This window comes from Plecotus auritus, assembly GCF_963455305.1.
Source record: "Plecotus auritus genome assembly, chromosome: 2".
Taxonomy (NCBI): domain Eukaryota; kingdom Metazoa; phylum Chordata; class Mammalia; order Chiroptera; family Vespertilionidae; genus Plecotus; species Plecotus auritus.
Window position 1 is genome coordinate 35,875,965 of NC_137771.1, and position 25,888 is coordinate 35,901,852.

The 25,888-nt window shown below is 37.3% G+C and overlaps 1 protein-coding gene across 2 annotated transcripts in view; it reads left to right on the plus strand.

The window, feature by feature from the left end:
* FAF1 (Fas associated factor 1) overlaps positions 1-25,888 on the plus strand; it is a 389,848-nt gene that overhangs the window by 295,061 nt on the left and 68,899 nt on the right. For both annotated transcript variants that reach the window (XM_080652360.1, XM_080652361.1), the window contains 2 exons: positions 5,791-5,927; positions 8,011-8,099. In XM_080652360.1, coding sequence (XP_080508486.1) covers positions 5,791-5,927; positions 8,011-8,099 — 226 coding nt within the window. The remainder of the gene's footprint in view (positions 1-5,790; positions 5,928-8,010; positions 8,100-25,888) is intronic.

Below are 25,888 nucleotides of genomic sequence, written 5' to 3' on the forward strand. Positions count from 1 at the left end.
AGACAATGAAAGAAAAATATCACATGATCTCACTCATTTATGGAAAATAAAGAACATTATAACCTGATGAACAAAAAGATAGATACAGAGGCAGTAAAGCATCGAACAGACTGTCAAATTACAGCGGGAAGGCTGGGGAGTGTTGGGGAGGGGGGAAAGAGATCAACCAAAGGACTTGTATGCATGCATATAAGCACAACCAATGGACACAAGACACTGGGGCAGGGTGGGATGAGGGAAAGCAGTGTTTTTTTAAGTGTAGTCCATTAACCTGGGGTGGGTTAGCAGCTTATTAAAAAAACAGTTTCCTGGGCCTTACCCCAGATTTATTGACTCAGAATCTTTGAGGGAATGGGACTGAGGAACTTGCCTTATAAATAAACTTGCCAGGTGATTCCTAGACCATTAAAGCTTGATGATCACTGCACTGCGTGTATAGTCAGTGCCCCAAAAGGGTATGGCCCTGGTTGGTGTTGCTCAGTGGTTAGAGTGTTGGCTCTGAGCGCCAAAGGGTCGCCCTGGGTTGCAAGTTCAATCTCTGTCCAGGTTGGGACTTATGCAGGAGGCAACCAGTCTGTTGATGTGTCTCTCTCACATCAGTGTTTCTCCCTCTGCCTGTCTCTCTCTCTCTCTCTCTCTCTCTCTCTCTCTCTCTCTCTCTCTCTCTCTCTCTCTCTCTCTCTCACCTCTACTCCCTCTCTCCCTTCTACTCTTTCTAACAATCATGGGAAAAAATATCCTCTGGTGAAGATTAACAACAAAAATACACACAAAGGAATATGTGCCTGGGGTGCTGAAGATCAATCCTAATGGGGGTACTTCAGAAATGAGCTAAACGATGGGATGGGCTTGCATACTTGTGGAAATGATGATGTAGAAAACAAAACTCTTTGTCTAGCTTGGTTTGCAGATGCCTAAAGTCTCACTTCACACATTAAAGGACCCTGGCTTTAATTTTCCTATTAAAGGGAAAAGGGGAAGAAAGGAGAGTTGTGTGTTGGCAAATAGGTATATGATCGCTAAGATACCTTATCTTATGTTCTGGTTTTTCTACCAAAGTACGTAAATATGATTGAACAAACACATAAATGATTATGTGTAAGTTATTACTATATTAAAAACACTAGTTAGGTTTGTTATCAAAGCGGCTTCAAGGTTAGCAGCTGCAGCTAAGGAAGTATACATAGAAGATTTGCCTCAAACTCTGAGAAGTCCTATAGCACTGTTGAACATGAATTGCTTCTGCTCAGTAAACTCATTTTGGAGAAATGGTTCACACATTATCAGAAAGACATTTAATGTGTTTAATGGCTCAAGAGTAAGTAGCCAGAAATTTTGATGTTGACTCTTGGTTTTAAAGTAATTAACATTACTAAACATATAGATGTATTAAAAAGAAAATAGTGATTTTAGTTTCATATCCACTTTTAAATAGGTGACATTTTGTAGTATTGCACAGCTGCAGCATCTAGAATTGTATTTTCTTACTTTCCAATATCTATACATGCTCTTTCATTCTTTGAATTAAAGTAAAACCAGTGGCTGTTTTTATTTGGTCAACAGTTCTTTGATGCTGTATCTCAGGCAAAAAATCTTTTCATGTTGGCCTATCAATGTAAACTATCATTTTAATCCTAAAAGTTATTATGATAAAAATGTTAAATATCATTCTACAACTGATAATAAAAGAGGTATCGATTTTAAGGGACTACTATATTCTAAGAACAAATCTGAGCCTTTTCTTTATTTTACAAGAATGTATTTTAAAGATGGGTTATTCCCACTTTACATCTCAGGCATCTTTAAACTTACGGGAGCCACACTGAAATGTAATATTCAGGAAGCCCTACCCAGTTTTATAGCCTCCATTTTTTATCAAATGTGCCTTTTTTTACATTTTCTAGTACAGAGTAGCTAAGTAGTAAATGTTTGTGGAATTTCATTGCCCTCCCCCTAAATTGCTATGTTTCTTTTAGTATATATTTTATTTTGAAGTACAACTTACTAAAAATTAGTCACTTATGTAATTATGACTTTGATTGAAAGAAACTAAGCTATATCCTGTTTTGAATTAAAATGAGATTACTTTCTTTCATATCTGATTTATTAGTAATTCTGATTTCCATTAGCAAGTTAGAAAATATCTGTGCTTCAAAGACTGAAAATTTTACTAATGATTAATATATGCTAGCCATCTATTTATTTTTCTCTCCAAACTTTTGATTAAAAGGGGAGATTTTATCCTAGATTTCTAATAGCAAGAACTGGTGAATATGAGCTATGAATTAGATTTTGTTTCTTCACCAAGGTCAAAGTTTGAGACTTCCCACTCCCTAATCCTCCAACCTCCAGAGACAAATGAGTTGCTTTATTATACCTGATTTGTGATTAACTGTTTTCTTTAATTCATTTTCTTAACCCTTTTCCTTCTTCTACTCCCTTTTTTCTCTCCCTCATTTTACCCCCTATTGAGGGTATTTGTTCTTTGTCTTTACATATTTGTCACTTTAGCTTTTTGTTTGAGGGGTTGATTAATCAACTTGTTTTTCCCTAAATAGGTCTGTGATAAGTAGGTTGTTTTGATTTATTAAAATATTTTATAATTAAAAAAACAAAGCCATTTTTCCTTGCCACAGAACAGTTGCCTTTGTTCCCCCTTTGAGTTTGATATTGCAGGAGTCCAATTACTATAGACACCATTTATCCCTACATGGCACCTCACCCTGATGAACACCATATGCAGTTAGTTAGGTTGACAGCTTTGGTGTTGCCACTGAATGCACTGGCATACTTAACTTTTCTAAAGGAGAAGAACCACATTATTTTCTCTTAAAACAACTTGTATTTTCTGAGTCTGTGTTTGTTCTAGTGTTTTGAGCTGGATTTTTACTGCTGGTAGTGTGCTGTAAATGCTGACTTTGTGCTGTGAATGATCTTTACAAGCAGAGCCTCCCAGCCATGAGAAAGATTTGATATCTGTGTTGTGAAGTACTTGTAAATTGTAGTGGAAGGAATTGACAAGTAAGAATTTTATAATTTGGCTGTCCATTGCCCCTGTGGGCTGTCAATGATTACAATTTGAAAATCTCAGAGTACACATGATTTACTAGTATATCTTAGGAAGATTAATCGCATTAATTAAAATTTTAACAAAGTCTCCTTTTGATTAGAACAAATTGCTAGTTAAGACCACTAAAAAATATCAATTGGCTGTATGATCCCTGTATGTCTCAATTGCCTCCAAAAATTAGAATGATCAACCAATACCTGGTAGAAAACTGACCACTTTGTTGTTGTTTTATGGTTAATTGAACAGTTGTGTCTTTGAAGTCTGCACCTCTCTCGAATATGTTTTGTGTAGCGTTGAAATTTGTGTTACATATTATTTTAAACCCAATAAAATAACTATATTTTCATAATTATTTTTTCTTTTAGCTCATTTTCACAAAAAGAGAATTTGGCAACTACACAGTTTTCAGGCAAAGTTGCCTTAAAATTGAATTCATAAAACCACTAAGCCGTCCTCCCTTCTTTCCTTTTTGAGGAGTATCCCAATTTAGCTAGTATTTGGTATCATTTGTGAGGCTAGTTCTGTGATGGGCATTTACTGTGTGATATCCATTTAATCCATCAGTGTGAAAGCAACAAGACCTTATTTTCTCCCTTTTGTAGGAAATGACATCCTGTTTTTGTTTTTGACATCTTTAATTTCAGAGTTTGTCAATGATCAGATCAGGATCAAGATTAACTTCAAATATTATGGAAAGAAAAATGAGATCTTAACTCTAGTCTCCTAAACTACACATCATTGAGAAACTTAAGCTATATGGGTGTGAAATTTGGGATAGAGGCTTAGGCTGCTTGAGCACCTTTTATCCCATAATAGTTGTAGAATATGAAGATCTGAATTTTCTTTTTTTAAAAATATATTTTATTGATTTTTTTACAGAGAGGAAGGGAGAGGGAGAGAGAGTTAGAAACATCGATGAGAGAGAAACATCGATTAGCTGCCTCCTGCACACCCCCTACTGGGGATGTGCCTGCAACTAAGGTAGCACACCCCCTACTGGGGATGTGCCCGCAACCAAGGTACATGCCCTTGACTGGAATTGAAATTGGGACCTTTCAGTCCACAGGCCAATGCTCTATCCACTGAGCCAAACCGGTCAGGGCAAGATCTGAATTTTCATAGGGGCACTGATACTAGTATTTCATGGCCAACAATGGTTTTTTTGTTGTTGTTTTTTAAAATATGTTTTTATTGATTTCAGAGAGGAAGGGAGAGGGAGAGAGAGAAACATCAATGATGAGAGAGAATCATTGATCGGTTGCCTTCTGCACGCCCCCTTTTGGGGATCGAGCCTGCAACCCTGGGCATGTGCCCTGATCGAGAATCGAACTATGACCTCCTGGTTCATAGGTTGATGCTCAACCACTGAACCACACTGGTTGGGTAACAATGGTTTCTTAAGGCCTTGTCATTTTAAATTGGCGTAAGGTCTGGTTATTGCTGCTCTAAATGTGTATATGCGCCTGCCTTCAAATGAACTTATTTTCAGTAGTGCTAACTTGTGTTGACATTCTTGCCGACAATTCTAATGGACCTTAACACGGTCTACTTTATGTAGTCACAGCACAGGTTTTGGGAAGGATTCAGCCCAAATTTTGGGGGTGAATTTCTATACACAAGAAATATATGAGCTTTAAAAATTAAGAGGTTTGATTCTATTTTGAATTTGGATATCAAGTGAATCTAAGCACATGACATTTTAATGCTGTTTGTCTTTTCAAATAGATTTACCTTCTAATGCATGTGACAATAGGACTTTGCTCATCAGCTAGAACATACATTTCAGAGGAGTTGTTACCTAAAATATTATCATAAGGCATAAGAAAACACACGATTTAAGTTGCCTTTCATGAACATAATTAAGAATTAATAAGCTAGTACCGGTGGCTAGTCCCCAGAATTTCCACTGTTTTGCCTTTTGTGACCTGTGTTATTAAAAGTCCATTATTTTTACAGACTTTATTAAATTGGATCTTATTAAAGCATTCTATATTTGCATTTGGTCTTTCATAATTCATTATTATTATGACATTTACTTTTTACCATCAGATCTGAAAACATATCATAAGCTACCCTTTTCTCTTGAAAGAAATGCTAATTTCAAACAGTCCTCTAATAGAAGAGAAAAGCTTTATCAGTTTTTTCATTTATTCCAGATCGTGTTAAGAATACTAATGCTAGACTTCAGTATGCTAATATCTGAGCTTTTTTTGGTCAAAAGCTTAGAATTATTATTTTTATCCCATACTAAGTATGAAACTAAAAGACCTGCTACTATTGGAGAAAACACAATTCTAAAGTACAATTCTTGATTCTAAAACTTGTGAAAATGTTGCTAAATTCTCTTTATATTAGGATAACGGTAGTCAATTTAACTTTGTACCTTGAAATATTTGTCCTATTGATGAAATTGTTTTCTGTTAAAATTCATTTTGTTTTCTCATAGTTTAGGGTAGTATAGCTTACAGTGTTTAAGACTAAGAATCCTATGCTGTCAGCCCCATATGGCATTTAGGGTGTGTTGCCTGCTTTTATAAATGATAATCATTTCTATATTACTTATTATGTATTGGAAAATTCAGTGTAGCAAGACTTTACATATTGATATCAAACAAGCTGTCTAATTTTAACATAACAAATTCAGCAAGTTTTATGTTGGGATCCTACTAAATTTATTAAACTCTGAAATGAAACTTACTTTGCATTTTATCTCATTTTAGATTTCTGACCATGTGCAATAGACACTTTGGCAGTGTTGTTGCACAAACTATTCGGACTCAAAAAACAGACCAGTTTCCACTTTTTCTGATTATTATGGGAAAGCGATCATCTAATGAAGTTTTAAATGTGATACAAGGTAAAGTACATGTTACAAGGGGAGTGCAGTGTCTTGTGTATATAATAACCTTACATAATTTACTGTCAAAGCCTACAGCCATCTTTTATATTGGTGAATATTTTTGCACTTTAAATATAGAACTTCTTGAAGAAGAAAAACTTCATAAAGTATAGGTACTATGAAAAATTAAATATTCTGTATGAAAATCCAACAGAAATGCCTTAATAAAGTTACACAGCCCTTGAGACATAGGATAATCATGTTAAATCTTCAGTATTGCTTAATTCCCTAAACTAGCAATTAAGTCATAACCAGTCATCAAATAAGACATTTCATATATGTATATATACATAGAGATTTGCTGAATGTATGATTAGTTGAAAGAAATGCTTATCTTTAGTTATCTATAAAACTCAATGACTTGATACTGCGAATGGAATTGTTTACAGTGTGAATCTGTGTATAACATGCAACTCTGAGGCATGAAGTTATTAGGATGCCTATAAATTTAAACTTTCCCAAAAAATTAATCTTTACATCTTTACCAAAAAAAAAAAAGTGAATGATTTTTTATTGATTAGCATAAAATATTACCTTATTCATGGCAAAGCTTAAATTGAAAATAGTATCTCTTTCCTATGCCACAAGTAAAAAGATGTTTCAGGTGCACCACACTAAATAAACCCTTCAGTATTTTATGTTTTCTCTATAACTAGAACATTCAGTTTCATAAATAATGTTGAAGAACTGCTCAGCTGCCCTGGCCAGTTTGCTCAGGAGCATTGGCCCATGGACAGAAGTGTTGTGGGTTCGATTCCCAGTCAGGGCACATGCCCAGGTTTGGGGCTCGATCCCCAGTAGGGGGCTCATAGGAGGCAACTGATCAATGTTTCTCTCTCTCCCTTTCCCTTTCTCTAAATCAATAAAAACATATTTTTAAAAATACTCACTTTTTTGTCTACATATCTCTGTGAGGTCAGATTACTTCATAAATTTCAACTAAGACAATATATTATAATTGATTTACTATAGAAGTAGATATGAGAATCCAATTTGTCCTATTAAGCCACACATTAAAGAGATTTATTTCTTAATGTTAGACAATGCCATTCTTTTCACTAAACTTTTTCTATTGGAATATAGAGTCATTTTTCATAAAAATGTGACATTAACACGTAATGACTTTCTTATTGTCATTTCTAAAAGATTTGATAAGTATGTTTTAAATATTTCAGTTTTAATTTCTATCATAGTAAATGTTGATAACTATAACCCACATACAATTCTTTATGGATCTCAAGAGTATAAAGGGATTCTGAAGCCAAAAAGTTTGAAAACCACTGCAGTAAGCTATAAAGAAGAAATTTGCCCTGGACTGCATTAACTGGTATCTTTTCTGCCATCTTGGATCATTAAGGGCTTAAGTATAAAGTACCCATAAGACCAGTTTGGCAGTGAGTCCTTACAGTTAGGGTTGAAGCATAGTTTATAAGCAGTGGCTTAAGCCTGAAAATTAATGGTCAGTATGTAGTCAGTTTTACCACTATGAATGGTATTTTCCCATTGATGATTCTAGTACCCTTCATAAAATATTCATGCCTTGTACTCTGAGTCATATGCACTACAGTTTACAAAAAAGAAATGAAAACCCAAGGATTTGCTCATGAACAAAATCTGCATTAAACTTGATCCTAAACTTTTTGCCATTTAAAAATGTCTGTTCATAATAACTACCAGTGATTATGCGTGTATTATGTACTAGGAACTTTACATTATCTCTAATCCTTCTAAGAACCCTACAGAGATAGTGTTACCTTTATTTTGCAGGTAAGAATATTGATCCTTAGAGAGCTACAGTCATTCACTTATTCATTTATTTATTAAGTGAATATTTGTTAAACTCTTGTCATGTGCTAGATAATTTCTAGGTACTAGATCATAGTGGTGAAACTAAGATTATAACTGTGACTACAAAACCAGTTTTAACTAGATAAGAGCATATTAGTTTGTACATTTTTTTAGATTATAGTTATTATGATTAATTCTAGAATGACTTCTCATTTTATAATAATTAAGTTTGACAATCTCCGTGTGTTGCTAGGTAACACAACAGTGGATGAATTAATGATGAGACTCATGGCAGCAATGGAGATCTTCACAGCCCAACAACAGGAAGATATAAAGGATGAGGTAAGGTGAAAGTTTAAGTAGACCTTTACTAGAATTTTGATGAGTGATTGTCAAATGGTGATGCTTGCCTATGTTATGATTGATAAGTAAGAATGATAAAGATGCATTTCCAGATTAAACAGAACTTTTATGTCATTGAGTTTACCTTGCAGTCCATTCTTTTCATGACCCAACAATATAACTTTGTGGACATTTATGCTTTGCTAGATTTGGTGTAGTGGTAGGAGGTGAATTTGCAGGAAGTGAATTCCAAAGCGTATTTACAGAAGAAACTACAGTCCAGGAAAACTTGTCTACTATATGGGTTTTTTACTCACTTTTAAGGTCCTTCTTACTCTTTTTAAATATGAGATTGACTAGCAATAAACACCGTTTACATTTGAACATATTTTTGAAGCACTGTGAGTATTATAAAAGACCTCCAAAATTCTGAATGTCTCAGTTTCTTGAATATATTCATGTGCTATAGAGAACATGAGCATGGAACCTCAAATAAAATACTAATAACAGCAATATTGATAATGACAAAGGTAGTCAACACTTAATGAATATTTATCATGTGCCCCTCAAAACATGATTCTTGGTTGAGGAGACCACGCCATCTTGAAGGGGAAAGTGGATGTGATCGGAAGCCTGAAAATCTGCAACTACGGCACCCACCAAACAGCTGCGAACTGCAGAACACCGGTCCCCAATTGGTGCAAACACACGGATTCAGAGGAGCTCTACACTCCACCACTGAAAGGAGAGAGAGAACTACAAAACCAGGCACCCGGAGAAGAGAGACCGTGGGGAGACAAAGAAACAGCCCGCATATGAAAGAAAAGCAGGCATCACCAGAAAAGGAAGTAAACGAAATGGAGGCAAGCAACCTGTCAGAGAAAGAATTCAGAGAAATGATAATAAGGTGGCTGAAAAGAATGGAAGACAAATTTGACAATATGTGTAAGAACCAAGAGGAAATGAAGAAGAACCAAGAAGAAATGAAAAATGACATTGATGCTGTAAAGAACTCAATGGAAAGCATCAAGAGTAGACTAGAAGAAGCAGAGGACCACATCAGTGAGCTAGAAGACAAGGTAGGAAAAAATACCCAAGTAGAGCAGCTTCTAGGAAAAAAAGATTAAAAAGCAGGAGGAGAGCCTGAGGCCGTGGTCAGCAAACTGCGGCTCATGAGCCACATGCGGCTCTTTGGCCCCTTGAGTATGGCTCTTCCACAAAATACCACCGCATGGGCGAGTCTATTTTGAAGAAGTGGCGTTAGAAGAAGTTTAAGTTTAAAAAATTTGGCTCTCAAAAGAAATTTCAATCATTGTACTGTTGATATTTGGCTATGTTGACTAATGAGTTTGCCAAACCACTGGCCTAAGAGAACTTTGGGACTACACGAAACAAAACAACATCCGCATAATGGGGGTTCCAGAAGGAGAGGAAACTGAGCAAGGAATAAAAAACCTGTTTGAAGAAATAATGACAGAAAAATTCCCTGATATAGGAAAGAAAAACCCCACACAAATCCAAGAAGCTCACAGAGTCCCAAGCAAAATGAACCCCAAAAGAATGACGCCAAGGCACATTATAATTAAATTGGTAAACACCAACGACAAAGTAAGAATCTTAAAAGTGCCCGGAGAGAGACAGAAAGTTACCTACAAAGGAACCCCCATCAGACTAGCGCAGGGGTGGGCAAACTTTTTGACTCGAGGGCCACAATGGGTGCTTAAATTGGACGGAGGGCCGGAACAAAAGCATGGATGGAGTGTTTGTGTGAACTAATATAAATTCAAAGTAAACATCATTACATAAAAGAGTACGGTCTTTTTTTTTATTTCAGTAGTTTCATTCATTTCAAACATTTTAACAAGAAGAATGTAAACACTAATTATTATAATTTGAAACTTTAAAAAATGGAGGAATCATAGCACAATAACATACCTTATATTGAAGATGGCAAAGGCAAAATAAAATTGCCTAACAAAGGAAAGGTACAAAAAGCCTTTCAAATTAAACTTAAATATAATAAGATAATTTAAAACTAAAACAAATAGAAAAGAACAAAATGTGTAAACAGTAAATTAAACATTTTCTTTAGTGCAACTTCCAAATTATGCCCGGGACGTAGATGTAGATGGCAATGTAGACTGGGTTGAAAGGTTTTTGGTCTTTAAAACATCAACTTCAGTGGGAACAGTGTTGTTGGTCTCCTTTTTAGCTAATGCTCTGATACTGTGCTCTCCAGGGGCATGTCTCCCTACATCACCACGATAACGTGTCTACGCATTCCCAGGGTGATGTCGGGGGACGCGTCCGCGGGCATTACAAGGAGCCTCTGGAAGATTGAGAGGTTGTTCCTTCTACTGAATGGGCGGATATAAATCCGCCCACTCAGAAGAAGGAGCTGCGGCCGTGTTTCCCAACGTTGCCATGTTAACACTGCTGCTGGTGAAGGAGCGGAGGGGAGAGCAAGAGAACCCTCCACTCTTTCGGCTCCGGGGACCGGATAGAACAGCCGAACGGGCCGGACCCGGCCCGCGGGCCGTAGTTTGCCGACGGCTGGACTAGCGACTGATTTCTCAACAGAAATTCATCAGGCCAGAAGGGAATGGAATGAAATACACAAAGTCATGCAAAGGAAGGGTCTGAATCCAAGAATACTGTATCCAGCAAGGCTATCAATCAAAATTCAAGGTGAAATCAGGAGCTTCACAGACAAAAAAGGACTAAGGGAATTTATTACCACCAAACCAGCAATGCAAGAAATGCTAAAGGGTCTGCTGTAAAAAAAAGAAATAAGAAGCAAAGAAGCAACACAGGGGTAAAGAATAAAAATGGCGAAAAATAAGTAAGTACCTATCAATAATAACTTTAAATGTAAATGGATTAAATGCCCAATCAAAAGACATGGGGTAATGGATTGGATAAGAAAACACGACCCATTTATCTGCTGTCTACAAGAAACCCACCTCAGAAAAAAAGATGCACACAGACTGAGGGTGAAGGGATGGAAAAAGGTTTTTTAGGCGAATGGAAATGAAAAAAAAGCTGGGGTAGCAATACTTATATCTGACAAATTAGATCTCAAAGTGAAGGACATAAAAAGAGATAAGGAAGGCCACTTCATAATACTAAAGGGAGAAATCCAACAAGAAGAAATAACTCCGGCAAACATATACGCACCCAATACAGTAGGACCCAAATACATAAAAAAACTCCTGGAGGTTATCAAGGGAGAGATTGACAGCAATACAATCATAGTAGGGGACTTTAATACCCCACTATCACCATTGGACAAATCCTCTAAACAAAAAATCAGCAAGGAATCATCCATCTTAAATGACTCACTAGATCAGATGGAATTGACATCTCCAGAACATTTCACCCCAAAGCCACAGAATACACATTATTCTCAAGTGTACATGGGTCATTTTCAACGATAGACCATATATTGGGTCATAGGCAAAGTCTCTTCAAATTCAGGAAGATAGAAATCATATCAAGCATCTTCTCAGATCACAACGGCATAAAACTGGAAATCAACTACAATAAAAACAATCCAAAAAAAATCAAACACCTGGAGACTAAATTGCATGCTACTAAACAATGACTGGGTTACCAGAGAGATCAAAGAAGAAGTAAAAAACATCATGGCAACAAAAGACAATGAAAACACAACAACCCAAAATCTATGGGACACAGCGAAAGCAGTCTTGAGAGGGAAGTTCATAGCTCTACAAGCCTACTGCACAAAACAAGAAACAATGGTAATAAATTACCTAAACCTACAACTCAAAGAGTTAGAAAGAGAGCAACAAGAAAAGCCCAGTGTAAGCAGAAGGAAGGAAATAATAAAGATCAGAGCGGAGATAAATGACATAGAGTCCAAAGAAACAATACAAAAGATCAACAAAACCAAGAGCTGGTTCTTTCAAAGGAAACAAGATTGATGAACATCTAGCCAGGCTCACCAAGAAGCAAAGAGAGAGGACCCAAATAAACAAAATCAGAAATGAAAGAGGAGAAATAACAACAGACCCCACAGAAATACAAAGGATTGTTAAAAAATACTATGAAGAACTCATTTCCAACTAACTGGACAACCTGGAGGAAATGGACATATTCCTAGAAAAATACAACCTTCCAAAACTCAATCAGGAAGAATCTAAACATCTCAATGGGCCAATAACTATGGAAGAAATTGAAGCAGTCATCAAAAAGCTTCTGGCAAACAAAAACCAGGGGCCAGACGGCTTCACAGGGGAGTTTTACCAAACATTCAAGGAAGAACTAAAACCTTTCCTCCTCAGACTATTCCAAAAAATTCAAGAGGAAGAAACACTTCCAAACTCCTTCTATGAAGCCAGCATCACCCTAATACCAAAACAGATAAAGACAACACAATGAAAGAGAATTACAGGCCAATATCCCTCATGAACATAGATGCCAAAATCCTCAACAAAATTCTAGCAAATCAGATCCAGCAGTACATCAGAAAGATCATACACCATGACCAAGTAGGATTTATCCCAGGAATGCAAGGATGGTACAATATCCGCAAATCAATAAACATGATACATTACATAAACAAATTGAGAGATAAAAATCACATAATCATATCAATTGATGCCAAAAAAGCATTTGACAAAATCCAACACCCTTTCTTGATAAAAACTCTCAGCAGGGTGGGAATAGAAGGATCATACCTCAACATAATAAAAGCCATATATGATAAACCCACAGCTAATATCATACTCAATGGGCAAAAACTAAAACCATTTCCCCTAAGAACAGGAACAAGACAGGGATGCCTACTCTCACCACTCCTATTTGACATAGTACTGGAAGTATTAGCCATTGCAATTAGACAAGAAGAAGAAATAAAAGGCATCCAAATTGGAACAGAAGAAGTAAAGCTGTCCTTATTTGCAGAAGACATGATATTGTACATAAAAAACCCGAAAGACTCCATCAAAAAACTAATAGACTTAATAAATGAATTCAGCAATGTAGCAGGATACAAAATTAACACCAAGAAATCTATGGCATTTCTATACACCAATAATGAACTAACAGAAAGTGAGACTAAATAAGCAATCCCATTTACCTTCGCACCAAAAAAATTAAGATACCTAGGAATAAACTTAACTAAGGGGGTAAAAGACCTATATGCGGAAAACTACAGGACACTGAAAAAAGAGATAGAGGAAGATGTAAATAGATGGAAGAATATACCATGTTTATGGATTGGGAGAATCAACATCATTAAAATGTCCATACTACCCAAAGCAATCTATAGATTCAATGCACTCCCCATTAAAATACCAATGGCATATTTCACAGACCTAGAAAGAACTCTCCAAAAATTCATCTGGAATAAAAAAAAAAAAAAAAAGACCCTGAATAGCCACAGCAATCCTGAGAAAGAACAAAGTAGGTGGGATCTCAATACCAGATTTCAAGCTGTATTACAAAGCCACTGTTCTCAAAACACCCTGGTACTGGCACAAGAACAGACATATACACCAATGGAATAGAATAGAGAATCCACATATAGACCCAAACCACTATGCTCAATTAATATTTGACAAAGGAGGCATGAACATACAATGGAGTCAAGACAGTCTCTTCAATAAATGGTGTTGGGAAAATTGGACAGATACATGCAAAAAAATGAAACTAGACCACCAACTTACACCATACACAAAAATTAACTCAAAATGGATACAGGACTTAAACATAAGACGGGAAACCATAAAAATAGTAGAGGAATCCACAAGCAGAGAAATCTCAGACATATGCCAAATCAATTTCTTCACCGATACTGCTCCTAGGGCAATGGAAGCTAAAGAGAAAATAAACAAATGAGACTACATCAAAATAAAAAGCTTTTGCACAGCAAAGGAAACCATCAATAAAACAACAAGAAAGTCCACTGTATGGGAGAACATATTTGCAAATGTTATCACTGATAAAGGTTTAATCTCCAACATCTACAGGCAACTTATACAACTTAATAAAAGGAAGATAAATGATCCAATAAAAAAATGGGCAACGGACCTAAATAGAATCTTTTCGAAAGAAGACAGAAGGAAGGACAAGAGACATGAAAACATGTTCAAAGTCACTAATTATTCAAGAGATGCAAATCAAAACGACAATGCAGTACCATCTCACACATGTCAGAATGGCAACCATCAACAAATCAACAAATGACAAGTGTTGGCGAGGATGTCGAGAAAAAGGAACCCTCGTGCACTGCTGGTGGGAATGCAGACTGGTGCAGCCACTGTGGAGAACAGTATGGAGTTTCCTCAAAAAACTAAAAATGGAACTCCCATTTTACCTAGTAATCCCACTTCTAGGAATATTTCCCAAGAAACCAGGAACACCAATCAGAAAGGATATATGCACCCCTATATTCATAGCAGCACAATTCACCATAGCTTAGACTTGGAAGCAGCCTAAATGTCCATCAGCAGATGAATGGATTAGAAAACTATGGTATATCTACACAGTGTAATACTACACTGCTATAAAAAAGAAGGAATTTTTACCATTTGCAGCAGCATGGATGGACCTGGAGAGCATTACGTTAAGTGAAATAAGCCAGGCACTGAAAGAAAAATACCACATGATCTCACTCATTTATGGAAAATAAAGAACATTATAACCTGATGAATAAAAATATAGATACAGAGGCAGTAAAGCACCGAACAGACTTTCAAATTACAGCGGGAATGCAGGGAAGTGATGGGGGGGCAGAAAGAGATCAACCAAAGGACTTGTATGCATGCATATAAGCACACGAATGGACACAAGACACTTGTGGGGGTGGGATGAGGGCATGCAACAGGGGGGAGGGGAGGCTGGGGGAAGGTCAATGGGGAAAAAAAAAGGAGACATATGTAATAATATATGTAATATTTTAAACAATAAATAATATATAGCTGAAACCGGTTTGGCTCAGTGGATAGAGCGTCGGCCTGTGGACTGAAGGGTCCCGGGTTCGATTCCGGTCAAGGGCATGTACATTGGTTGCGGGCACATCCCCGGTGGGAGGTGTGCAGGTGGCAGCTGATCGATGTTTCTCTCTCATCGATGTTTCTAGCTCTCTATCTCTCTCCCTTCCTCTCTGTAAAATATCAATAAAATATATTTAATATAGATATATATATATATGTATATATATATACACACACATACATATATATATATGAAAAAACACACATATGATCCTCAAAACAACCCCATGCAGTTATATAGGAATCAGACAGTCTGGCAGGAAACAGGTGGCCTTTCAAACTGGGTGAGTTGAAAAGATTTTAATAAGATATGGACAGGGTTAATGGAAGTCAACAATGGATAATACAGCGTCTAGGGCTTAGGAGAGCCATTACCATCCCTATGGGTAAAGTCCTAGGGATGGTGTATGGAGAGGACTGCTTCTGATAGAGGGATATAACCAGACCTTGGTGACCTGGTATGGAATAAACTACTAGTACCTCCTATTCATCTAACCCAACTAGAACCTCCATGGGCAAAAAGCTAGGTAGAGCATGGATAGTGAGGGGCAAAGGAAAATAATCTAGCACAGGTAGGTACTATTTTCTCCGTTTTTCTGATGAGAAAACTGAGGATCAAAAAGTTAATTTACCCAAGGTCATACTGCTGGTGGAACCTAAAATAATCTTAAGTAATCATTAATGCTTTATCAGTCAAGAAATTTCTAGATTTGAAAAATAGCTTTAAGACAAAATAGGAAACAAATATTAACATTTGTTAATTTGAGATGCTAAGTTCACACCTATTAATAAAATCATCTTTAATTTTGTTTTTAATTAAATTAAAAAATATTTCTGTAGAACAAATAAGGGAGAGTTTGATTTCTGAGCAATGATGAAAAATTTCTAGGTATAGTGAATGTTTTCAATAGAATACCCTTTATCTATTGCAAATGGGACATGTAGACAATTTTAATATAATCTTGTATATTTTATTTAATTCTCTGTCTTTCATAAGCCTGAGTTTGTTAAAAGAGCAAGGTTGTATCATATTCACATTTGTAACTCTATATCCCCTGGCAGTATACCTATGAGTAGGCACTCAAATATTTGTCACCCTGGCTGGTTTGCTCAGTGTTTAGAGTATCAGCCTGCAGACAGAAGAGTCTTGGATTTGATTCCCGGTCAAGGGCATGTACCTCAGTTGCAAGTTCAATCCCCAGCCCCATTCAGGGGGCACATGCAGTAGGAAACTAGTCAGTGTGACTCTCTCACATTGATATTTTTCACTCTCTCCCCCCTGCTTCCTCCCTTTCACTCTCTCTAAAAATCAATGGAAAAAATATCCTCAGGTGAGGATTTAAAATCCTACCTAATAAAAGAATAATGTGCAAATTGACCATCACTCCAACACACAAGATGGCTGCCCCCATGTGGTCAAAGATGGCTGCCCCCATGTGGACACAAGATGGCCGCCACAAGATGGCCAGCAGGGGAGGGCAGTTGGGAGGGAACAGGCCTGCAAGGGAGGGCAGTTGGGGGCGATCAAGCCTGCAGGGAAAGGCAGTTAGGGGTGACCCGGCCAGCAGAGGAGGGAAGTTGGGGGCGACTGGGCCTGCAGGGGAAGGCAGTTAGGGGTGACCAGGCCTGCAGGGGAGAGCAGTTGGGGGAGACCAGGCCTGCAGGGGAGGGCCGTTAGGGGTGACCAGGCCTGCAGGGGAGAGCAGTTAGGGGCAAACAGGCTGGCAGGGGAGTGGTTAGGGGGTGATCAAGCTGGCAGGCAGAAGCGGTTAGGGGCAATCAGGAAGGCAGGCAGGCGAGCAGTTGGGAGCCAGCAGTCCTGAATTGTGGGAGGGATGTCCGACGACTGCCTGTTTAGGCCCGATCCTACTGGACAGTCGGACATTCTTCGAGGGTTCGCAGATTGGAGAGGGTGCAGGCTGGGCTGAGCCTCTAGTAAATAAATAAATAAATAAATAAATAAATAAATAAATAAATAAATAAATAAATAAATAAAATGTCACTTGATTGGAGAAATGAATAATTGGAAGAATTTACATGAAATAATATTATTTAAAAAATAATACTTCAGTGATTCTGCTAACAGAATCATTCATGAATTTAATTTTAACTGGAAGCTTAAGATGTCTTATTTGAAATGTCTAAAAAGTAAAGGCAAGCCCGGCCAGTGTTGCTCAGTGGCTGGGTATCGACCCAGGAAGCTGGAGATCAGGATTGGATTCCCAGTCAGGGCACATGCTCAGGTTGCGGGCTTGATCCCCAGAAGGGGGCCTGCAGGAGGCAGGCGATTGATGCTGTTTCTCTATTCTCTAACCCTTTCCCTTCCTCTCTAAAAATCAATAAAAACATACTAAGAAGAAAGTGAAGGTAAATTCACAATTACAAGGAACAGTGTTTTTTGTCACATACACTCAGCAGATAGGAAATCATTATGATCTATGCATTGTCCGTCCAAAAGAAGTCTTTAAACTTAGAAAAGCTTTTCTTAGGAACTCTCTACTTATGACCCGAATAATAATTTTCAAGAAGGCACTCTAAAAACAGAGAAATCCTTACCTCTTGCAGTTAAATTTCAATAAAAATTTCAATTATATGGGAGCCTTGGATTTTTCCTGTAACCCTCATATTCAATTTTGTGCTAAGTATTAAAGGAATTAAAGTCAATTTCTTTACCAATGAATTATGAGGAACACAAAGTAAGATAAAAGAATGAACTGGGGATATGCATGCAGACATTCTGCTTTCCTATTATACAGCATAATCTGTAAATCTAGTACTAATGAGACACAAGATTTAAATGTCTGAAGAATGTATTTAGTAAATTATTGTCAATCAATGCCTCTATTCTAGGATACACATAATCTTGAAAGGCAACACACTTATTATTACAAATTCCTAACAAAGTACAGTAGTTCATTATTTTGAAATGTCATTGTCAATTTATAGAGTAACAGATAAACATATTTCCACCATATACCTAATTACTTTTCCCTCAAAGTAAATGAAACACTGACTATTAAGAAAAATTACAAACAACGGTTTTACAACAATAAAAGTAACCTAATGAGCATTAAAACTGTAAACTAGTTATAACATTGTAAACTAGCTAGAACTAGGATAAAAGCAAAAATTGACTGTGGCTATTGTCATACAGTAGATAATTGCTTTCCTTCTTTTTGTTGCGAATAGCCCCTCATTGGAGCAAAGCACCTCTCCATCCCCAGGATCTAGCCCAGTGCTATAGACTTAATACTAGGTGTACAGTTAATAATGCAGATTTTATAATCAAAGAAAACCCGATAATTTCAAGAGAAACATCAAAAGTGCTTTATTCAAAGTAATGTCCATCGCTAGCTACACATTTCCCCCATCTTTCAGGTAATTTGTGGATACCGTCCCAGTAGAACTTTTCTTATTTTGAGGCAAACCATTCAGAGACCCAATTTTCCACTTCTTCATATGTTTTGAATTGCTGCTCAGAAAGTATGTGTGCCATCAATCGGAACAAGTGGTAATCTGAAGGAGCAAGGTCTGGTGAATACGGCGGGTGGGTTAATTCTTCCCAGGCAAGATCTTTTAACGTGTCTTTAACTGGTTTTGAAGTGTGTGATGGTGCTTCATCATAAAACAAAATTACTTTGCCATGTCTTCTGGCCCATTCTGGTCGTTTCACGATCAAAACGTGGTTCATATTGATTATTTGTTGTCAGTAGCGATCAGTATTAACGGTTTCACCTGGTTTTAGAAGCTCATAATACACCACACCTTCCTGATCCCACCAAACGCAGAGCATTCATTGTCTTTTTTCCGAAGCGATTTGGCCTTGCAGTTGATATTGATGGTTGACCTGGATCAACCCATGATTTTGTGCATTTGGGATTCTCAAAATAAATCCACTTTTCATCTCCAGTCACAATTCGATGCAAAAAAGACTTTCTTTCGTGCTGTTGAAGCAACATTTTACTGATGACTTCTCAGTTTTCCATTTGTCTTTCGTTCAGTTGATGTGGCACCCATTTTTCTTCCTTTAACATCTTTCACATTGCTTGTAAACGATCAGAAATTGTTTGCTGAGCGATGTTTAAACTTTCTGCAAGTTGTTTTTGAGTTTGACACCCACTTAATCCAATAATGCTTGTAATTGTTCTTCAAACCTTTTCAGTTGACCTGGATGTTCTTTGTCTTTCACATCGAAATCATCACTTTTAAAGCACTTAAACCAGCATTCACAAGAATCTTGAGATGGAGCATATTCACCATAAGTTTCCCGAAGTATACAATAACTTTTTCTTCAAAATAAAATAATGAATTAAAACTTCCCACAAATGCTCCTTTTTTGGCCTGAAATTTGACATTTTTAAGTGTAAAAATATCTATGATGTTAACACCTTCAGCAAATTTGACATATGAAGTTTTGAAGCTTGCTGTCAATACAACAAAATAGCATACATATCAAATTGCACATATATTAACATATGTGTAACTCCATCTATTGAAAAAAATCTGCATTATTAACTGCCGGTACACCTAGTAGATGCTCAATAAGCACTTACAAAACCAAACTGATAATCATTAATGAAAATGTCTATGAAAAAGCTTTAGGCAGTTCTGTCAAAAAGAGGCTTATATAATGTATACTTCTTCCTCTTCTTTCTCCTCCTCCTCTTCCTCTTCTTTCTCTTTCTCCTCCTCCTCCTCTTCCGCCTCTTCCTCTTCTTACTCCTCCTCATCCTCCTCCCCCTCCCCACTCCTCCTCCTTGGTTGCAGGTCCTTGCCTTTAAACTTTCTGTTGATAAATCAGCTGACAGTCGTATGCACACTCCCTTGTAGGTAACTAACTGCTTTTCTCTTGCTGCTTTTAAGATTCTCTCTTTGTCTTTAACCTTTGGCATTTTAATTAAGATGTGTCTTGGTGTGGGCCTCTTTGGGTTCTTCTAGTTTGGAACTCTCTGTGCTTCCTGGACTTATAAGACAATTTCTTTCACTAGGTAGGGGAAGTTTTCTGTCATTATTTCTTCAAATACGTTTTCAATATCTTGCTCTCTCTCTTCTCCTTCTGGCACCTCCATAATGTGAATGTTGGAACTCTTGAAGTTGTTCCAGAGGCTCTTTATACTTTCTTCATATTTTTGGATTCTTTTTTCTTTTGGCTCTTCTGATTGGATGTTTTTTGCTTCTTCATATTCCAAATTGTTGATTTGATTTTTGGAATCCTCTGCTCTACTGTTGAATCCCTATAAATTATTCTTCATTTCAATTATGTATACTTATTTTCTGACTGGTCTTTTTTTACGTTTTTGACATTCTCACTAAGATCCTTGAAAGTCTCACTAAGTTTCTTGAAGCTCTCATTAAGGCCCTTGAGTTATCTTATAACCATTGTTTTGAATTCTGTACCCAGTAGCTTGCTTCCTTTCATTCCTTTTATTTGTAACATGTTTCTTTGTCCCCACATTTTGGCACCTTCCCTGTGTTTGTGTCTATGCATTAGTTAGAGCTGTTGTGTTTCCTGGAATTGGTAGAGTGTCCTTGTGTATTAGGTGTCCTATAGGGCCCAGTGGCTCAGCCTCCCCAGTCACCTGAGCTGGGCACTCTAGGTGCTCCCCTGTGTAGGCTCTGTACACACCCTTGTTGTAATTGAGCCTTGATTGCTGTTGGCATCACTGGAAGGAAATTACTTTCAAGCCAATTGGCTGTTAGGACCAACTCTGTCTACAATGGAAGAGCTGCTATGCAGGAGACACCCTTATGGAGTAGCACTTGCTTCAATGGGGCTTTGGTGCTCACTGAGCCTGCCCCAGTGTCACTTCTGGATGCATAATCCAGTAAGGTCTGAAGCTGTCCACTGGGTGCACTGGCTCTGGGGCCTTCCAGGAAGTGCAAAGTCGGCCATTGCCTGGAGTCACCCAGCAGGAGCTACAGAGAGATCTGCAGATGGCTGCTACTTGTATTGGACTAGGAAGTGCCCAGGCGAGGTTCACAGCAAGGCAGGTTGGTGCTAGTGCCAGGTCTTGGGTCTTTTATTGGTAGGTTTGGGGCACACTGGCTCCAGCTGCTGCTTGTTCAAGAGATTTTAACAAAGTTTGAAGCCTGAGCCAGGACAGGCTATTCATATGGAAAAGCTGCTGCAAACAGCTTGGGTGGGGCTACAGATTGGATGGGGTGAAGTCTCAGGGAATCACCAGGGTGGAGCAAACAGTGTGGGCCACACTGATGGAAACTCAGATATGGCTGCTAGTCGGCTCTACAACAAGGGAGGTCCCAGCACAGGAGCAATGACCCCTGCTAGCACCCCTGTCTGGGAGAAAGCCACCCCCTAGTTCCTGCCCGGATGCCAGATAGTCGAGTTCTTCCCTGTATGTTCCTGGATTCCACAAAAGCCGCTGCCCAGTACTGGAGCTCAGAGGAAGCAAGACCGTGTAAATTTGTGCATGGGCCCTTTAAGAGGAATACCTGGGACTCCAGCAGTCTGCGTGTCACTCAGCCACAATCCCTCCTGGTTTTCATAGCCTGAAGTTACAGGGACTTCTCTTCCCAGCTCTGGAACCCTGGGCTGGGGGTCTGGTGTGCAGCTGGGACCCCCCTGCTTCTCACAGGAAGCCTTGGAGATATCCCTCCCAATGAAAAAAAACTCCACATGTGGGTGTCAGACCAGCTCGTTCCATGACTCCACCCCTCCTACCAGTGCTTTCTTCTTTACTTCTCTAGTTGTAGGACTTCATTCAGCCAGACTTCAGGTGGTTCTGAATGATGGTTTTTCAGTATTTTAGTGGTAGTTTTGATATGGTTGTGGGAGGCAGTGAGTACAGGCATTTACCAACACTGCCATCTTGGTTTCCCTAATTTTATTTTCTTGAAGGATCCTTCTCTAGTTTTGGAATCAGGGTAATGCTGGCCTTGTATCATGAGTTTGGAAGAGTTCACTCCTCTTATTACTAGTAATTCTTCTTTAAATGGTGGTAGAATTCACCAGTGAAACCATCTGGGCCTGGACTTTAGTTTGTTGAGAAGTATTTATTACTGATTCATTCTCCTTACTTTAGTAATCAGTCTATTCAGATTTTCTATTTCATCCTGATTCAGTCATGGTAGGTTTTGTTTTTTTTAGGAATTTATCCATTTCTTCTAGGTCAGTGGTCGGCAAACCCCGGCTCGCGAGCCACATGCAGCTCTTTGGCCCCTTGAGTGTGGCTCTTCCACAAAATACCACGGCCTGGGCGAGTCTATTTTGAAGAAGTGGCGTTAGAAGAAGTTTAAGTTTAAAAAATTTGGCTCTCAAAAGAAATTTCAATTGGTGTACTGTTGATATTTGGCTCTGTTGACTAATGAGTTTGCCTACCACTGTTCTAGGTGATCTCATTTGTTGATGTATAATTGTCCATAGCCTCTTATGAGGAATTGTCCATAGTCTCTTATGATCCTTTGTATTTCTGTGGTATCAGTTGTAACATCTCCTCTTTCATTTCTGATTTTATGTATTTCATTTCTCTTTTTTCTCAGTGAATGGTTCGTCAATTTTTTATCTTAAAAAAACAGCTATTAGTTTCATTTATCTTTTTATTGTCTTTTTAGACTCAATATATTTTATTTATTTCTGCTCTGATCTTTGTTTTTTCTTTCCTTCTTCTAAATTTGGGCTTTGTTTGATTTTTTTTTTATTCCCTTTAGATGTAAAGTTAGATTGTTTATTTATGATCCCTCTTGTTTCTTGATATATATGCATTTATCTCTATGAACTATTCTCTTAGAACTTCTTTTGCTGCATCCCATATGTTTTAGTATGTTGTATTTCCATTTTCACTTGTCTTTAGGCATTTTTTATTAATTTTTTTATTTCTTCTTTGACCCATTTTGTTTGTTTGGTAGCATGTTGTTTAATCTCCACATATTTGTGAATTTTTCAGTTTTCTTCTTGTACTGGTTTCTAGTTTTATGCCATTGGGTGAGGAAAGATGATTGATATGACTTCAGTCTTCTTAAATGTTTTAAGATTTGTTTTGTGACATAACATATATGATCTGTTCTGAAGAATGTTCCATATGTGCACTTGAGAAGAATGTGTGTTCTGTTGCTTTTTCATGAAATTTTCTGTATATGTCTGTAAATGTCTAAAGTGTTTAAGCCCCATGTTTCCTTATTAATTTTATATCTGGTTGAAAAATGGTATTAATATCTCCGATATTGATGAGTGGATTAAAAAACTGTGGTACATCTACACAATGGAATACTATGCCACTATAAACAAAGAATGAACTTTTACCATTTGCAACAGCATGGATGGAACTGGAGAGCATTATGCTAAGCGAAATAAGCCAGTCGGAGAAAGATAAATACCACATGATCTCACTCATACATGGGATATAATGATCAACATAATTTGATGAACAAGAATAGATCCAGAGACAAATGGCAGGGGAGGGGGGTGGTTAGAGAGCAACCAAAGGACCTGTATGCATGCATATTAGCATAACCAATGGACACAGACACTGGGGCGGCGGGGGCTTGCCCGGGGTGGGAATGGCTGTGGGGGTGTGGGGGAGTCAATTGGGGGAAAAGGAGACATATGCAGAACTTTAGACAATTTAAAAAAATACACTGAAAAAAATATATCTCCTGCTATTTTATTGCTGTCTATTTCTCTTTTTAGGTCTATTAATATTTGCTTTATAGTTTTAGAGCTCCTATATTGGGTGCATAAGTATTTTAAGAGGGTTTTTTACCCTGTGTGATATCTGTGAAGTGATCAGGTGGATGAAGCCCTGGGAGCACCTAACCTGGGTGAGCTGGACATGCTGTGCAAGCAGGGAGCTCACTTGAATGGAGCACACAAAAGGGTTCTTGCATTCTCCGAGAGCAAGCTATAAGGCAGATAGAGTAGGTGAGAATGAATATAATAATAGCCACTCTTCAGGATCCGGCTACATGCCAGGCATACTTCTGGTCTCTAGGGCAGTATTTCTCAGTGTAATTCCTGGACTACTGGAGTATTCAGCTACCTACCAAGAATTCCAAGCAGCTAGGTATGAAAAAGCAATGTAATCAATTTTGTTTATATTTATTTCACATTTTGAAATGTAAAATAAATTACAATATCCCTCCAGATTTTAGTTCATTTATTGTTACAATTAGACTGCTCATATATAACAAGGGTTGTATTGGTTGGTTTGACTTAACAAACATTCATTTAACTGGGGGAGTTGACTTTGGCTTTTGAGTTTCCATGTCGTTCACATTTTAGTTAAATTTACATTAATTTCCTTGCTTAAATTAGTTATATTCTTAGTTCCCCAAAATTGATTAGGGCTTAAATGTGGTTCATTGAAGCATAAAGTTGAAAATAATAAAATAAATATTGTAAATCAATATAACATAGTTCAGGCTAGTTCAAAATTAGGGTAAACATAATTGAGAGAATTACAAAGTTAGGGTAGAAGATTAAGAGAAAATGTTAGGAAATCATATATCTGTTTCTTCTCAGACAAGTATACTGGTTGTCTGAGTCAGAGGTCTCAGAGTAAGTGTCAGCAGGCCCCACCCCAGACCTGCTGAATTAGGATTATGAGGGTGGGGTTCAGCAAAGGGGTTTAACAAACCCACCTGTTGCTTCTGCTACACACTAAAGTTTGAGATCTTCTGTTCTAAGGGAAAGGTCTGAGCATGAGTTTTAATAATGAAGTATGAGATAAAAACTTTTTATGACATTGATAATAAAACTAAAAATGCAATGGCCTTGTTCAAATTTTATATCTCAGCAATATATTCTTGAGTATCTTAAACCTGTTTTTTGAAAGATAAAAATATCATACTTTTTAATTTAAGATTTCTTAAGAAAAAATTAACTGTGGTGCACATGGCTTTAATCATAAAGAGTTTGATTTTTTCCCAAAAAACCTTGATATAATTTTCCTCATTCTTTATTGAAAGAAAATGACTATATACAATAGATGATATTTCAAATTTCCAAATAAGGCTTTAACAGAGTATGAAGATAAACATTTTAGAGCAAGAACAACCAAAGAATGAATTAGGATTCTACTTACCACTATCTCCCAAGGTTAAACAGTCAACCTTTCATCTTTGAGTGTGATAAATTTGTTTACTCAAGTCTGACAGTACTTTAAGTAGCCCTTAATAAGAAATCTCTACATAATTTGAGTCCTTGTTTGATCCAAATATTCAGACATAACTGAAAGAACCAACAAGCATATGCTTCTTTTTTATTCCCTTAGAAGAGTTTTTTTTTAATTTATCATTTGCTTCTATTTTTTTTAATATATTTTATTGATATTTTACAGAGAGGAAGGACAGAGAGCTAGAAACATCGATGAGAGAGTAACATCAATCAGCTGCCTCCTGCACACCTCCCACTGAGGATGTGCCCACAACCAAGGTACATGCCCTTGACCGGAATCGAACCCGGGACCCTTCAATCCGCAGGCCGATGCTCTATCCACTGAGCCAAACCAGTTTCGGCCATTTGCTTCTATTTTTAATGATCTATCATTGGAATTTCCTAAGTTGTTAGAAACAAAGAAAAGAAATGGGATCTGAAAGCTACACTATTGCTAAAACTAGGAGTCATTAAACTGGATATAGATAGCGTTTGTGAAATATTATAAACAAAATTACCTTCTAATAGTTTATAAACTATTATTAGTATGAATTTTATTATCTAAGAATTACGATCTTAGCAATTTTCCTAAAGTTGGTGGTTTGCACATGGACCAGTATCGTGTGCTCGGTATTAAAGTCCACTTCTTTTTAAAAAAA